We start from the raw sequence: 15,030 nt of genomic DNA, 5'->3' as shown, positions 1-15,030 counted from the left end.
ATATTTTTTACATATACATCCTACCTGCCATGAAACTCGTGATTCCCCTTTTAGTTAAAAAATAGGGTTTAATTTTTTACATACATTCTACCTGCCTGTACTACGAGTTTTATAGCAGGTAGGATGTATATGTAAAAAATTTAAATTAAAAAAAAGAAAAGAATAAGGACAAATTGGTAATAAAAGTGATAATTTATCCTTAAATTCACTTTTTTTAGAGTATAGATGAGGCAAATGCAAAATTTCAGCTTTTTTGGACTAAAAATGACATAAACCAAACTTTAGGGGTCCAAATGAAATTTGCCCAAAAAAAAAAAAGAATATGTACATAAATTGGTCATAGAAACGATAATTTGTCCTTAAAATGATTCTCTCTGTAGCACAGGGAAGGCACATGCAAAGTCCCAATTTTTTTTGACTAAAAATGACATAGACCAAACCTCAGGAGGTCCATATGAAAATTACCCTTGATTTTTTGTATAGCACAAAGGAGGCCATGCAAGTGCCTTTCCCCAGTGGTGGCTCCTTAAATTAAAAGAAAGAATGTTTGGACTTTATATGTTAGGTAGCCCACCAGCCACCTCCATTAGTCAACTGAATTACAAAAACACCACTCCGAGGATGTGGTTTTAGAGCTCCGAACTAGTTGCCAAGGAGACCTTGACAAAATGAATGTTTTGACTTTATATGTTAGGTAGCCGAAGAGACCTTACTCAAATGAATGTTTTTTTTTCCGGGTCAGACCAAAATGAATGTTTTGACTTACATGAATCAATGATCAGAAGAACTAGCGTTCGTGATTACCTTTTGGGTTGGAATTCCAGCGTTCAAAAAGTGGCACTGAACATCTTAAGAGTCGCAGTTTACATTGTTTTTTGTTCCCAAATATAATGCAAAATACAGAAGGCGAAGCCACGAAGTCATATATTAGTCGTTCGAGTTTCAGAATACAGCGTCAAATGCATTTTAGGAAACATGGTACGATACCAATATATCAGCGGCTAGCATCAATAACCTTTTGTCCTCAAACTTTTACCAGTATAAGATTACAGTGGATGCCCATACTGCATTTTCTTCCTAAACAACTGTGAACTAGCATTACAAAATTTACCTTGTAAACAAACCATCTATCTAGGCTCCTACATATATTCCTATGTACATCTATGGACTAGGTCAATCTCTATAAGTTCAGCACTCTTTGAAATGTATGACGATTCTCAGTACATTCATCATTTCATCCTCTCCTGATTGGCATCGAAGTGGATCTAGGAACTCCATCTTGACGAAGAGTTAAGGTTCTCGAGGATGAAAGAGAAGCCGATGCCTTAAGGAGAGGCATATCAGCTGGACTAAAAGACCCGTCAGCAATTGGTGAAGGGCTAGCCGTGGTAGTTGACACTGGTTGCAATTCAATGTCAGTGTACTCATCAGCAGCACGGTTCCCAATCCACAGCTGATCATCTTCCTCTATGGACTGCACTGTGCTGGTTTGTGTGTGTACAGTTGAATCATCAGTTAGGTGTCCATGCCGTCGCTTCCTCCTAGTTGCCTTTCCCCAACCATGTATCGTCTCCCTGATTCTCTGTGGGATCAAGGCAGCCTTGTAGTTTGTTCCCATCTGAAAAGCAGAGACTGCAGTTAAATGGGAAATACAACAAAGAGCTAGGTTTTGCCATGCAACTGTCCGACTGGTTTGCCTAATACACTAGGAATGATTTAAGGAAGTTTCAGAAAACAACGGCATATTGCCAAACAAAGATTCACTACTATAATTTATTGTATTTGTTTATATACATTATACACAAGCGGAAATTTTGTCCTCAGGCAATACATTTAAAGCTATTTGTGTTAGATTAATTTGTGAGGAGCCTCGGACAACTCAATTCTTGTACACTAGTAGTCAAGAGAACTGTAGATATTCTCACCTTCAAACATTACAGTAATAGAAGTATTCTTGAAACAGCCAAGTAGACAACATTATTCAATGAGCAAAGTTATGAGTAATCATAAACACACTTCCGTACTGAACTATTTCTACTGACACAGCCTGAGAAAAATTGTCAGGTTGTTGGATAAGTGTGTCAGATTGGATGAAATCATAAGGAAAACTAATCCGTATTTTGAACTATGACTAAAAAACTTTGCCAGAGCAAGAAGATGAAAACCACAGCCTAGCTGAGCTTGGGAAAACAGAATGTGGTAAACAATCTTTACTGATGGAGATCCAACACCAAATTGGCCAACTTTCCTTTGAAATCAACATAGGATTGATAGGTAGAGGAATTGGGCCTTCATTTCATAGGTTCATGTGGTTATGGGCCTATTCTATGAGCCCAAAAGTTTAGTGCCAAGGCTAAGTACGAAAATAGTTTAGTTAATTGCTTTAACTAATGGAAATTCTACCGAACTTGAGTTATAAGTGTAGAATAATCTTTTAATGTTTCTACTTCAACATCCTAGTCTAATTTGATTTAGCTTCTAATTTCCAACCAAATCAGATTAGGACTCCAACATATATGTATAAATACTCCCTTCCCTCGATGGGGGAGATATCAGATTGCATACTGTATAAAAAAGCTTTTCTTCGAGTAATTCCTCATGTTTGTTAGTAACTTCTATTCTACCAATTGGAAACTTTAAGGCTGAGAAGGGTACTAAAGGTGAAAACAAGCCTACAAGAAGAAGAACAAGAAGTCTGATCCCAATTAGATGGGACCGGCTACATGGATTCTTGTCTTCCTATCCGCTCTATTTGAGGTCATGCTAAATACAAGGCCTGAGCTAATGGATATCCTTTCTCACTTCTCTTAAGGTATCTTAGGTCTAGCCCTGGCTCTTCAAATTCCTTCAATCAGGATTAAATCACTATTCCATATAGGGGCATTTACAACTCTCTAATGAACATGGCTGCACCACCTCAAATGACTTTCTTGTAGCTTATCATTTATTGGAGACACTCCCATACCAGCTCTAATATGATCATTACTTATCTTATCCTTCTTAATTTTGCCACTCATCTATCTTAGCATCCTCATTTCTGCTACACTGAATTTATCTATATGATGCTTTTTATCAGCCCAACACACTTTGCATCATACGTTATAGCTGGTCAAACAATGGTTCTATAAAATTTTCCTTTGATTTTTAAAGGAATACATCAATCACAGAAGACCCCGAGTGCACCTCTCCACCCTCTCCACTTCAAATCTCTGGAGTCATGGTTCATAAAATTAATTGTTTGGTTAGCCTGAAACTTTGGAATGAAATTGGTAAAATTATCATAAAAAAACATTTATTGAGTTATGGTTCAAATGTTTAACGTTTTTATAGTAATGGTGAAATCTCTGGATTTCACCTCATACCCATAAATCCACATATTCACATTTTTAGTGTAAAAAGGTGAATCTCTAGATTTCATGAATCCAGGAATTCACACAACCAAACGGGTAAAAATCTCCCATTTGTGAATCCAGAGATTTGAAATCTCTGGATTCACTTAACCAAACAGGCCCTAAAACAATTGCTTTGAGGAATTTCCTTATCACCAAGTTTCACCACCTCATTGTCCGCTTGATCATGACCAAAGTTACAAACAAGATACTATATCTTCAATCTACTTAGTTTAAAGCCTTTTTTATTCCAAAGTTGCCCTCCATGACTCTAACTTGGTATTAATCCCTACTTGTGTCTCAACTATTAATACAATATCATTAGTAAAAAGCATACACCAACAAACATCATTTTGAATGTCTTTGGTTAATTCATCCATTATAAGTGCAAATGATATGGGCTTAAAGTTGATCCTTGATGTAGCCCAACCGTAACCGTTCTACACTTGTCTCGAAAACATCATACATATCTTTAACCATGTCCACATATTTACTTGCAACATTTCTTTTCTCTGTACTTGCCAAATTAACACTTTAGGGCCTCTATCGCAAGCTTTTCTTAGGTCAATAAAGACCATATAAAGATCTTTCCTACACACTTTCCATAGAATTTTGGCTCTTCTTGCAAGTTGCTCAACTATTTCTTTTTGTTCTTTTTCTTGCATGTTATAAATTGTTAGCCCAAACCGTTAGTCAACCCGAGTATAGACTGTTAGCCAAAACCGTTAATTAGCCCAAACCCAAACCGCACCAAATGGAAACCGGCCCGAAACCGTTATTTTGCTAACGGGCCGTGTTTGGGCTGGGAGTATTTGAGCTTGAAATCGTTAAGCCCAACCCGAAATAGCTCCAAACCGCACCCGTTGACATCCCTACCTTTCCATAAGTCTCCTAATAAGGAAAATATCTTCCATTGTAGATCTTCCCGACATAAAGCCAAATTGGTTTCTCCATTATTGTGGATACTTGTCCCAAACGGGTTTCAATTACTCTCTCCCATAATTTTACAATATGAATCAATCAGTTTGATGCCTCTATAGTTTTTACAGCTTTGAATATCTCCTTTATTTTTGTAAGTTGGAACCATGATGCTTCTACTCCCTTCATTTGACATTTTATTTGTGCTCAGAAGGTGAAACCAAGCCTAGAAACCTGCAATTGATTGAAGATCAGAGTTCAACCTTCATTTCGCATATATGTATTCCATTCTCAAGACTTTCTCAGGGCCTGTTTGGTTTCATGAATCCAGAGATTTCAAATCTCTAGATTCATGAATCTGAGAATTATACCCGTTTGGTTGTAAAAATCTATAGATTCATGAAATCTAGAGATTCACCTTTTTACACTAAAAACGTGAATCTGTAGATTTATGGGTAAGGGGTGAAATCCAGAGATTTCAAAAAAGCTATACATTTGCACATTAACAAAAATCACGTCGATCAAATAGTTTTTTAGGATGAATCCACAGATTTCATTATACAACCAAACACCTAATTTTATAAATTATAACTCCATAGATTTGAAATCTCTAGATATTTGAAATCTCTAGACTCATGTAACCAAACAGGCCCTCAGGTATTCTACATCAATCCCTTCACATATTTCTATTTTCTCTTGAATTTTAGTGAATTTTTAAAGTTCCCAAGACACCCAAAATTCAAGTCAGATCTATGCCAATCTAACCATTAGATCTGTCCCATGGTTTAGGCATATTATCCCCCAACCCCAATGATCTTACATCCTAGTTTGATCCCATGTTTACCATCCGATTTCAAGAAATAAATATTTTCTTGAATTTTGTCACTCCCTCGACCCCCTAAAACAAGAATCCTCAAATCTTCTATTTTAACCATCCAAACCCAACCAAACTTTGGGTGACAATATTCCTATATCATTACCTACATCCCTACAAGTTTCGCCCATCCCTATTAACTTTTTATCTCACCATCCCACCCTATATTCCACCTGTTTTGAGGGGTATTTTAGGTAATTTTGGGTCAAAATTTGGTGTCTAGCCTAAGTTGCTTAACTAGTAAATTATTATGATTGTACATTCCTAACTGGTAAGAGTAGCTTAGGAAACATTCAAGAATGCAAGAAATATTCTATATTTCTAGTCTGATTCTTCATATCACCAACCTCATTACATCTTCACACCTCATCTTTCCATATCTACCAAGATCCTCCAATCATCACCCTCATTACATAATTATTCTTTCAATTCACCTTACCTATCTTGTATTATTTTGTAACACTGTACTAATCATTATGATTGTATATTCCTAATTAGGAGTAGATTAGGATACATTCAAGCATGCAAGAAAATAGGAGGGAGAAACTCCCGAAAAACCTGAATAATCACACTGAAACTCGATTATAAAGGGCGATATTTTGCCGAATTTATCACGATAAAATGAATAATCGGCGATATATCACTGATAATTTGCAATTCTGGGGGGGGCCCCCCTTTTTTTTTTTATTTTTGGTGGAGCGGGGGTTATTTTGGTGTTATGGGGTTTTTTTTTTTTTTTTTTTTCTTTTTTTTTTTTTTTTTTTTTTTTTTTATAAAAATCCACCTTTTTTTTTTTTTTTTTTTTTTTTTTTTATTAAACAAGGGGGGGGGGGGGGGGGGGGGGTTTGTGTTTGTTTGTTTTTTTTTCTTTTTTTGTTTTTTTTTTTTATTTTTTTTGGGTTTGTGTGGGGGGGGGTGGGGGGGTGGGGGGGGGGGGGGGTGGGGGGGTGGGGGGGGGGGGTGTTTTTTTTTTTTTGGGGTGGTGGGGGGGTGGGGGGGTGGTAGGTGTATTGATGTAGTGAGAGGTTTGGTGTGTGGGTGGTTGTGAAATAAACGATTGTAGTAGAATGGCTTATTGATCCATGATCTCAAGCCCTTTATTTATAATTAAGTGGAAAGTAGAATATTACAAGGAATAGAATTCTATATGAATACAAACTCTAACTTAACTCCTATACAAACTCTTATTAGACTCCTAATAGAATCCAACACTCCCCCTCAAGTTGAGGCATAGATATTACTCATGCCTAACTTGCCTACAATAGGAAGGAAATCTCTTTCTTTCAATCCCTTAGTGAAAACATCTGCTAATTGGTCTTCGGATCTTACAAAAGGCATGCAGATAAGCCCTTGTTCCAACTTTCCTTTGACAAAAAACCTGTCAATTTCAATGTGCTTAGTTCGATCATGTTGCACTGGATTATTAGCAATACTAATAGCAGCCTTGTTGTCACAATATAACATCATGGGGTTTGGAACTTGGACTCCAATATCTTGCAGCAAGCCTTTCAACCATAGTAGCTCACAAACTCCACGAACCATAGCCCTATATTCAGCTTCAAGACTAGATAAAGCTACCACATTCTGTTTCTTACTTCTCCAAGTGACTAGATTACCTCCAATAAAGGTACAAGAACCTGAAATTGACTTCTGTCCGGAGATCCAGCCATCTGCATCAGTGTATGCTTCTACTTTTAGATTATCGGTGGGTGACAAAAGTATTCCTTTTCCAGGAGTTCCCTTCAAATACCGTAGTATTCTCGATAATGTACCTTCATATGAGCTAAATATGGATCATGCATGAATTGACTCACTATACCTACAAGCATAAGCAATGTCTAGCCTGGTGTGAGACAAGTAGATAAGCTTCCCTACCAGCCTTTGGTATCTTCCTTTGTCCACTTGGTTCTCCCTCTTTTCTTTAAGTTTAGCTCCACTTCAATAGGGGTATCAACTACTTTACACCCCAACATTCCCACTTCGATAATAGATCTAGGACATACTTTCTTTGGGATAGGAATATACCTTTATTTGATCGAGCCACCTCAATCCCTAAGAAATACTCGTAACTTCCCTAGATCTTTAATTTCAAACTCTTTGCCAAGATAGTTCTTCAACTTTTGAATTTCTTCACCATCATTCCCTGTGATGTCGTCTACATAGACAATGAGAAGTGTGATGTTAGTATTTGACTTCTTGACAAATAGTGTATGATCAGCATTGCTTTGCTTGTACCCAATAGAAGTCATTGCCTTCTGAAGGCGTCCAAACCAGCATCTAGGAGACTGTTTTAACCCATATATTGACCTCTTCAACCGACGAGACTTTCCCTGCAAGTATTGTCATCGGAAAAACCATGTGGGATTTCCATATAGACCTCTTCTCGCTAACTCCCCATGTAAGAAGGCATTCTTTACGTCTAGTTGGTGCAAGTTCCAGTGTTTGTTCACAGCTATGCACAACAGAACTCGACAGTATTTAGTTTCGCAACTGGGGCAAAGGTCTCCTGATAATCAATCCCATAGGTCTGGGTAAACCCCTTTGCAACTAGTCTAGCTTTCAACTTGTTGACTGATCCATCCATATTTTGTTTAACCACAAATACCCATTTGCAGCCCACTGGTTTTTTTTTCCGGAGGAAGTGTAACCAGCTCCCAAGTGTCATTTTTCTTCATTGCTCGCATTTCCTCTACCATAGCTTCCTTCCATCTCTTATCAAGCATAGGCTTCCCGCCAACTTTTAGGAACAGATACGGATGACAGAGAGGATATAAAAGCACGGTAGGAGTCGACAAAGAGTTATAAGAAACATATTTAGCTATGGGATGTTGAGTACAAGATCCGACCCCTTTTCTAACAAGAATAGGAAGATCGAAGAAGATACCTCGAAGAGAATCCGATTCGGAGTAGGAGACCGAAGTGGTAACGTATCCCCTTTCTCCACTTGCTTTAGCCGGTTGTATTTCTTCCTCTCGATAAGTCCGCACCTCTTTATTTTGGTCAATCTGGTTTTGAAAGACCCCAACAAGTGTGTCTCACAGAGTGGTCTCCCCTTGGCTAGGTTCTTCACATGGTTCGGAAATTGAAGGGGGAGGATTAGAGTCCTCGAGTATACTTGGCCGAAGTCTCCCCCAGTCGGGAAACTCTTCCGGGACTCTTAAGTTGTGTTGGTGTGTGAAAGGAAGATCTAGAGTCGGAAAGAACACCTCTCCTCTAGGACTCTCCCCCCCGGAGAGGTGTATAGTAAGGGCAAAACTCATGAAAAAGTACATCCATGGATACAATGGTTTTCTTGGAGGGAGGATGATAACATTTGTACCCTTTCCGAGTAGCGGAATCACCCCAAAAATATGCAGCGTAGGCTGCGGGGAGCCAACTTACTCGGTGGGTATGTGATTCCGGCATAACACACGCATCCAAAAACCTTTGGGGAAATAACAAAAGAAGAGGCTCCTAGAAGAATCTCATTAGGACATTTAAAACCAAGTATCCTACTCGGGCATCTTATTCATAAGGTAAGAAGCAAGTGAGAATAGCATCACTCCAAGATCGGTTAGGTACATTCATAGCAATCATAATAGAACGGGCTATCTCTAAGAGATGCCGATTCTTCCTTTCGGCCACCCCATTTTGGGCAGCCGTATCAACGCAACTAGTCCGATGTATTATGCCGTAATCGGAGAGATATCTTTGAAATTCACCATCAATATACTCGTGTGCCATTGTCACTGCGAAGGATCTTCACGGTGGCATTGAACCGAGTTTTAATCATATTATGAAAATCACGAAAACATCGGAAAACTTCATTTTTTTGTTTTAAAAGATAAATCCATGTAGAACGAGAGTGACAATCAATAAAAGTAACAAAGTACCTATGGCGATGATAGACACACGTCGGCAGGGACCCCACACATCGGTATGAATTAACATAAAAGGAATATTTTTTCTATTATGAAGAGAAGGTAAATAAGTAGAACGAGTTGCTTCGCAAAAATGCAAAGCTTCACAAAAAAAATCATCCTCATTACAAGAAGAAACTAAATCAGAAATATTTTCTTAAGAGTTCCTAGAGGGGGTGACCTAGCCTACGGTGCCACCGATGAAGGTCCGATATTACCGACTGGACTCGATTAGAAGATGTAGTCGAGCAGAAGTAGATCCTTCAATCGGCTCGAGCAAATAAAGTCCATTGTCTAGTTTACCACGTCCAATCTCCTTCCCCGTTACCGCATCCCGAAAGACACAATAAGATGGGAAAAATGTCACTTTACAATTTAAGTCATGTGTAAGACTCGCGATAGAGAGCAAGTTAGTAGAGAAAGAGGGAACATGTAAAACTTTAGACAAAGACAGGGATGGAGAATGTTGAATGGTCCCTTTTCCAAAGAATGGAAGAATAGGAGCCATCAAAGAATTCGAACTTTATCCTTTCCGAAGTTGGAGAATATTGTAAGAAAAAAGAGGATAAACCCGTCATATGATCTGTGGCTCCGGTATCAATAATCCAAGGAGTAGAAACCGAAGAAACTTGGAAGCTTGTAAAAGTTTTACCCGAAGTAGCAAGGTAGGAGTTGGTTTGATTAGTAGAGGAAGCAAGTGGTAGAGGTTGTACCGGCAGTAGAAGATTGCGGAATACGTCGCAAAGAAGTTAACTCCTCCCGTGAGAGACCAACATCCTCGCAGAGGGTGCTCGTGGAAACTGTCTCGAGATATGAGCTTTCGATTTTCCTTTTTTTGTGCTCTTTTTTTCTCAAAATCAGCAGGCTTCCCATGGAGTTTCCAACAATTTTCCTTAGTATGATAGGGTTTGTGACAAGGTGCTCACACTTGACAATCTCCTTAGCCGGATCAGATTTAGTGCGAACAGACTGTAAAGCTGATTTCTCCAAAATAGGAGTATGAAGCATGGCTAATCGACGACTTTCCTCACACTGAACAAGAGCATAAGACTGTTCTAGTGTAGGAAAGGGAGAACGACTTAAGACTTGTACTCCGATCCGATCGTACTCCACGTTCAAACCTCGCCAAGAAGTCATATACTCGAATCTTATCAATGTGCTTCTTATAAGTCGCCACATCATCCGGATTAGTGGGGTGATAATCCCCATAATGATCCAACTCTTGCCAAAGAGATCGCAACTCAAAGATAATAGTGGGCCACGATCAGTTCCTTTTGGGTAGTCTCATGAAGCTTCTTTCGTAGCTCATAAACTCGTGCATCATTCCCCCAACCGTCCATATGTTTCAAAGTAGTAGCCTTCCAGATTTGGGCAGCAGTATCAAGTAATAGATATCCACGGGCAATATTTGGAATCATGGAATTCAAGAGAAAGGACATAATAAGAGAGTCATTCGAGATCCATTTTTCCTGGGAAACGCCTGTGGTAGAAGGTTTGATAGTGGTGCCCGTAATGTATCCAACAAGTCCTCTTCCAGCAATAGTTAAGTAAGCAGATCGTGACCAAATCAAATAATTTGTCCCATCAAATCTTACCGAAAGAGGATGAAAATTTGGGTAATGTTCAGGGCCGGTGGGAGCAGTAGTACCATCGATAGTTGCCATGTTGAAAAAATTGTCTGCAGTTCTTCAGTCACCTTTGTGAAAAAAACGAAAACGTCGCAGAATGCAATAGCCAAACAATGATATGATCAAATCTCCCTTTTTTTTTTTTTTTTTTTTTTTTTTTTTCTCTCTCTCTCTCTACTAAAACAAATAAACTCTGAAAAATATGAACCCTTGAAACATCATATATATATATATATATATAAAAAAATAGGATTGGTTCAGGTGGGCTTAATTATGGGAACAAAATATGGTTCAGAAATATGGTCTGGTTTGGTCCAGGCTTAATGGGTTTTGGAAGGGCCAGCTTAATGGGTTTTAGAAGGGCAGCTTAAGAAGGGAGACGGGATTTAGAAGGGGTTACCTGGTTCGATGGCAGAGGTGGGTGAATAAGACTCGGTTGATGACTGAAGACGATGATGGCAGCGATGGCTGAAGACGATGAAGACAGCGATGGCTGAAGACGATGAAGACAGCGATGGCTGAAGGAGTCTGGTTCCAGAATATCGTTTCAGAAAGCAGAATTTCTTGCGATGGCTGAAGGAGTCTGGTTCCAGAAATTCAGAATATCGTTCCAAAAAAAACTGCGATGGTGATGGAGTGCAGCGGATCTTTTTTCTCTTTTTCTTTTTCTTCTTTTCTGTTCTTGGTGTTGTCGATTTGAATGCAGCGGTACTGAATATCAGCCAGAGAGGACGATGAGTTTCGATGGTTACTCAATTGGTTTGAAGAATCGATTGGTTTGAAGAACTGCTAAAAAAACGATGGGTTTCTCTTTTCTACGACAGAGATAGCAAGAGAGGGGAGGAGGTAAGTTTGACACTCTTCTCTCTTTTTTTTCTTAATTCCCTAATCGAGATTAGGCTCTGATGCCATGTAGAAATAAACGATTGTAGTAGAATGGCTTATTGATCCATGATCTCAAGCCCGTTATTTATAATTAAGTGGAAAGTAGAATATTACAAGGAATAGAATTCTATATGAATACAAACTCTAACTTAACTCCTATACAAACTCTTATTAGACTCCAAAAAAAACCAAACAAAAAATTTACTCCCCTTTTGTTTAAAAAAAAAATGTGTGGGCCCCCCCTAAAAAAAAAACCATAATAGATATTTTTTTTTTGTTGTTTCACCCCCCTTTTTAAGAAAAAAAAAAAATAATGAAAAACATTCACATTAATTTTAGAATAGGGGGGGGAAGATTCTACTTAACGCAGCTATAATTTACTTCTATTTTCAGTTACTGTCTAATAGTTAGTTCAGTAAGCAACTAGGAGTTTCTATTTCTTTCACTCACTACTTTGTAGGGTTGGAACTAGATAGGATTTGGCAGCCTATGCCTTGACACATTGAAAAGTCCAGCCTTGTATTTGTTTCATTTATAAATACAAGAAAGGGGGACTAGCGACAGTAACCCCATCAGTTTTGATATTGAAAAACAAAAGGACTTTGTGCTGGTGCTGAAATGATGAAATAGGCATCCAACTCTTGTAGCTGATCACGACTTGGTTTAAAACTTTAAATGATAAACATTTGTAGTTAAAGAAAGCTTTTAATGTATGATGTTCTGTAGTGATCCAAAATAGAGAAACAAAGCACGAAGCGTCATTAATAATCAGCATTGTGGATCAAATATAAGACAAGATTGAACGCTGAAGAAGCAAAGACAATGTGCACTTCAATATTAGCTTTGCATTTTGTTGCTTTCCAGTGCACACATTTCGTAACATAGAAGAGCTTAGGAGATGCCCAAAAACCGACAATATTGGACTGAACTTGGTGGAAATAGGCTAGGCAAAGACAGAAAAACAGACTGACAAAAATCAAATCTGACCCTGCCGGTTGATCAGAGAGATTGCATTACTGCATTAACTGGCAGTCACAGCTGCTTGCTTATTAATACTACAGAGCCTAATGGTCAACAGATTAAAAATGAACCATCAGGAGACCAAATATCACCAATCCATTGGGCAATAAAGCAAGTGGATAAAGACTAATGTTGAAATCTTGAGAGAATCCTGACTTATGTCAGTGTGACATAGCAGGCCCTTATTTATAATAGTTTATAGTGGCTTGTTGGTGACTTGGAGAGCAAGTTGTGGTTTCTTGGTGCACAAGTTACCTCAGAGACAGAAAATTCTGTTTTGGAAGAAAAGTAGTTACAGATTTAGAAAGTATTGTGTGCTTTATAGAATTAGAAAGTTACCAATTCCCTAATAGCTTTAGTTTATATTTTCTTTTCTTTTTGAGAGTTGTTTCTAGAAACTTGGAGAGGCAGTGTTTTATTTTTGGAATGTACTCAAATTAGTAACAGATTAGAGCTGTAATTCTCATCTATAAATAAAGCTCTTGGGGTAGAGACGCAGACTATTGAAGTAGTCTCTGCCCCTTGCGTCTTCTCTAATTTTCTGGTTTCACTTTTTCACCTATGCCTACACCTTAGTAGGAGATTCCAGTTTGTTTCATGGCATCAGAGCCTTCCTACTGGGGTCGTGGTTAATTCACCTTCCATCTCTTGGTGTTCTTTTTGTGGTTCATGTGTGGCAGCAGCAGCCTTATGCTACAACCGTAGTAGTGATATTACAAGAATAAAATCTGAAAGATAATTACAACTTCTATGCTTGTGGTTGTTTGTACTATCAGCAGTTAGAGTGTAAGCTTTCGTCACAGTTGATCCTTCAAAGATTCGGAACAAAGAAGGCATGCCCTTCCAAATTACAAGTATCAACTTGAAAGGAGCCTAAAACTATTTTCTTTGGGCGAAGGCAACGTATGCACTATTCACGCCCAAGGAAAATCAAAGCAATTAAAAGAAGACTGTCCCGAAGTTGATTCAAAGGATATAAATATTGTTTCTGCCATGAAACGTGGAGTCGTGAAGATGTTGTACTCAAGGTATGGATTTGGATTAGTGTTGATCTCCTATTGCAAGTAACATCATGTTTTATAACACATTTAAGCATTATATGGGACGACTTGTGTGATTCCTTTGGTCAAGAAAAAAATATTTAGCAAGTTAATGATCTATATGATCGGACGTTTAAGTACTCTCAGAATAGTTGTTCGTTGACGGAATATTATAGTGGATTAAAAGGGCTAGTTGAAGAACTATAACAACATCAGTGTCTCACTACTAATCTGGAAACTTTAAAGACACAACAGGCTGAATTCTATGTTTCCAAATTCTTGGCTAGTTTGTATCTAGAATTTCTTACAGGTAAAAGTCAAATTTTAACATCTGAAACTGTACCTACCTTGAGTGATGCTTTCTACAGGTTGTTACATATTAGTGGACAAAAGAGTACACAAGGAAGCAAGGAGAATTCAACAATGGTTGCTGGCCCTAGTCGTGGCTCTTATCCTTCACGGGGAAGATACATTGGTCAAGGCGAAGGAAGGGGTGGAGGTCAAACTCCCTTTCCAAATTTATCCAAGGGAAATCGAGTGTGCTCTTACCATGGCAAGCAAAATCATACAGAAGTAAATTGTTGGAACAAACATGGCCAGCTAGAGTGGGTAGAAACTATGTTAATATGACAACATCTACTGGTGAGAATACCAATGACAACTCATCTGTATCCACTCTGGTGGCATCTACAAGTTCCTCGTCTCCTGTGTCAACCTCAATCAAATTCTAAAGCGCCTACAACAATTAGAGTAGAATTAAAACGCATCCACCATCGATCTTGCCCAAACAGGTATCTACCAAGTCTTATGCTTTGGATTCTTGGACTGTAGACTCTGGGGGCATCCAAACATATGACAGGTACTTCATCCATGTTTTCTAAATTTTCTAAATTTTCCAACCCTACTATTGTTATGGCCAATGCTGAAAAGTCTTCGCTGTCGGCAATGAGAGTGTATCCCCCTTACCAAACTTGAACCTTTCATCTGTTTTATATGTTCTATAGTTTCCAATAAATCTTATTTCTGTTAGTCGTATTGGTAGAGATTTATTGTCTTATTTTTTTTTCCCGTCTTTTTTTGAATTTCAAGATCTTCAGACCAGAGGAGGATTGGTGGAGGAATTGAGAAAGATGGATTGTACTATCTCACTGATTTTGACACTTCCACGGTGAAAACATACATTGTGTCCCCGTTGGATTGGCACTATTGTTTGGGACATCTTTCTCCTAGTAGGCTTATGTTAGTTGTTCTTGATTGTAAGGATATTAAGTTAATAAAGTCTAAAGCAAGTGAATTAGGTAAACATAATAAAACAATTTTTCCACTAGAACTGAACCTAGGAGTACAAGTTTATTTTCTTTAGTACATTCGGATGTT

The 15,030-nt window shown here is 38.3% G+C and overlaps 1 protein-coding gene across 1 annotated transcript in view; it reads right to left on the bottom strand.

The window, feature by feature from the left end:
- Positions 1-646: 646 nt before the first annotated feature.
- LOC149004665 (MLO-like protein 14) overlaps positions 647-15,030 on the bottom strand; it is a 79,382-nt gene continuing 64,998 nt past the window's right edge. Inside the window, exon 15 of the mRNA XM_089167764.1 lies at positions 647-1,618. Coding sequence (XP_089023890.1) covers positions 1,235-1,618 — 384 coding nt within the window. The 3' untranslated portion in view covers positions 647-1,234. The remainder of the gene's footprint in view (positions 1,619-15,030) is intronic.

Source organism: Hakea prostrata, chromosome 9, assembly GCF_041222555.1.
Source record: "Hakea prostrata isolate BN-2017 chromosome 9, UWA_Hpros_2, whole genome shotgun sequence".
NCBI classification, from domain to species: domain Eukaryota; kingdom Viridiplantae; phylum Streptophyta; class Magnoliopsida; order Proteales; family Proteaceae; genus Hakea; species Hakea prostrata.
The sequence above is the reverse complement of the archived record's forward strand: the minus strand, read 5'-3'. Positions and strand labels throughout refer to the sequence as shown.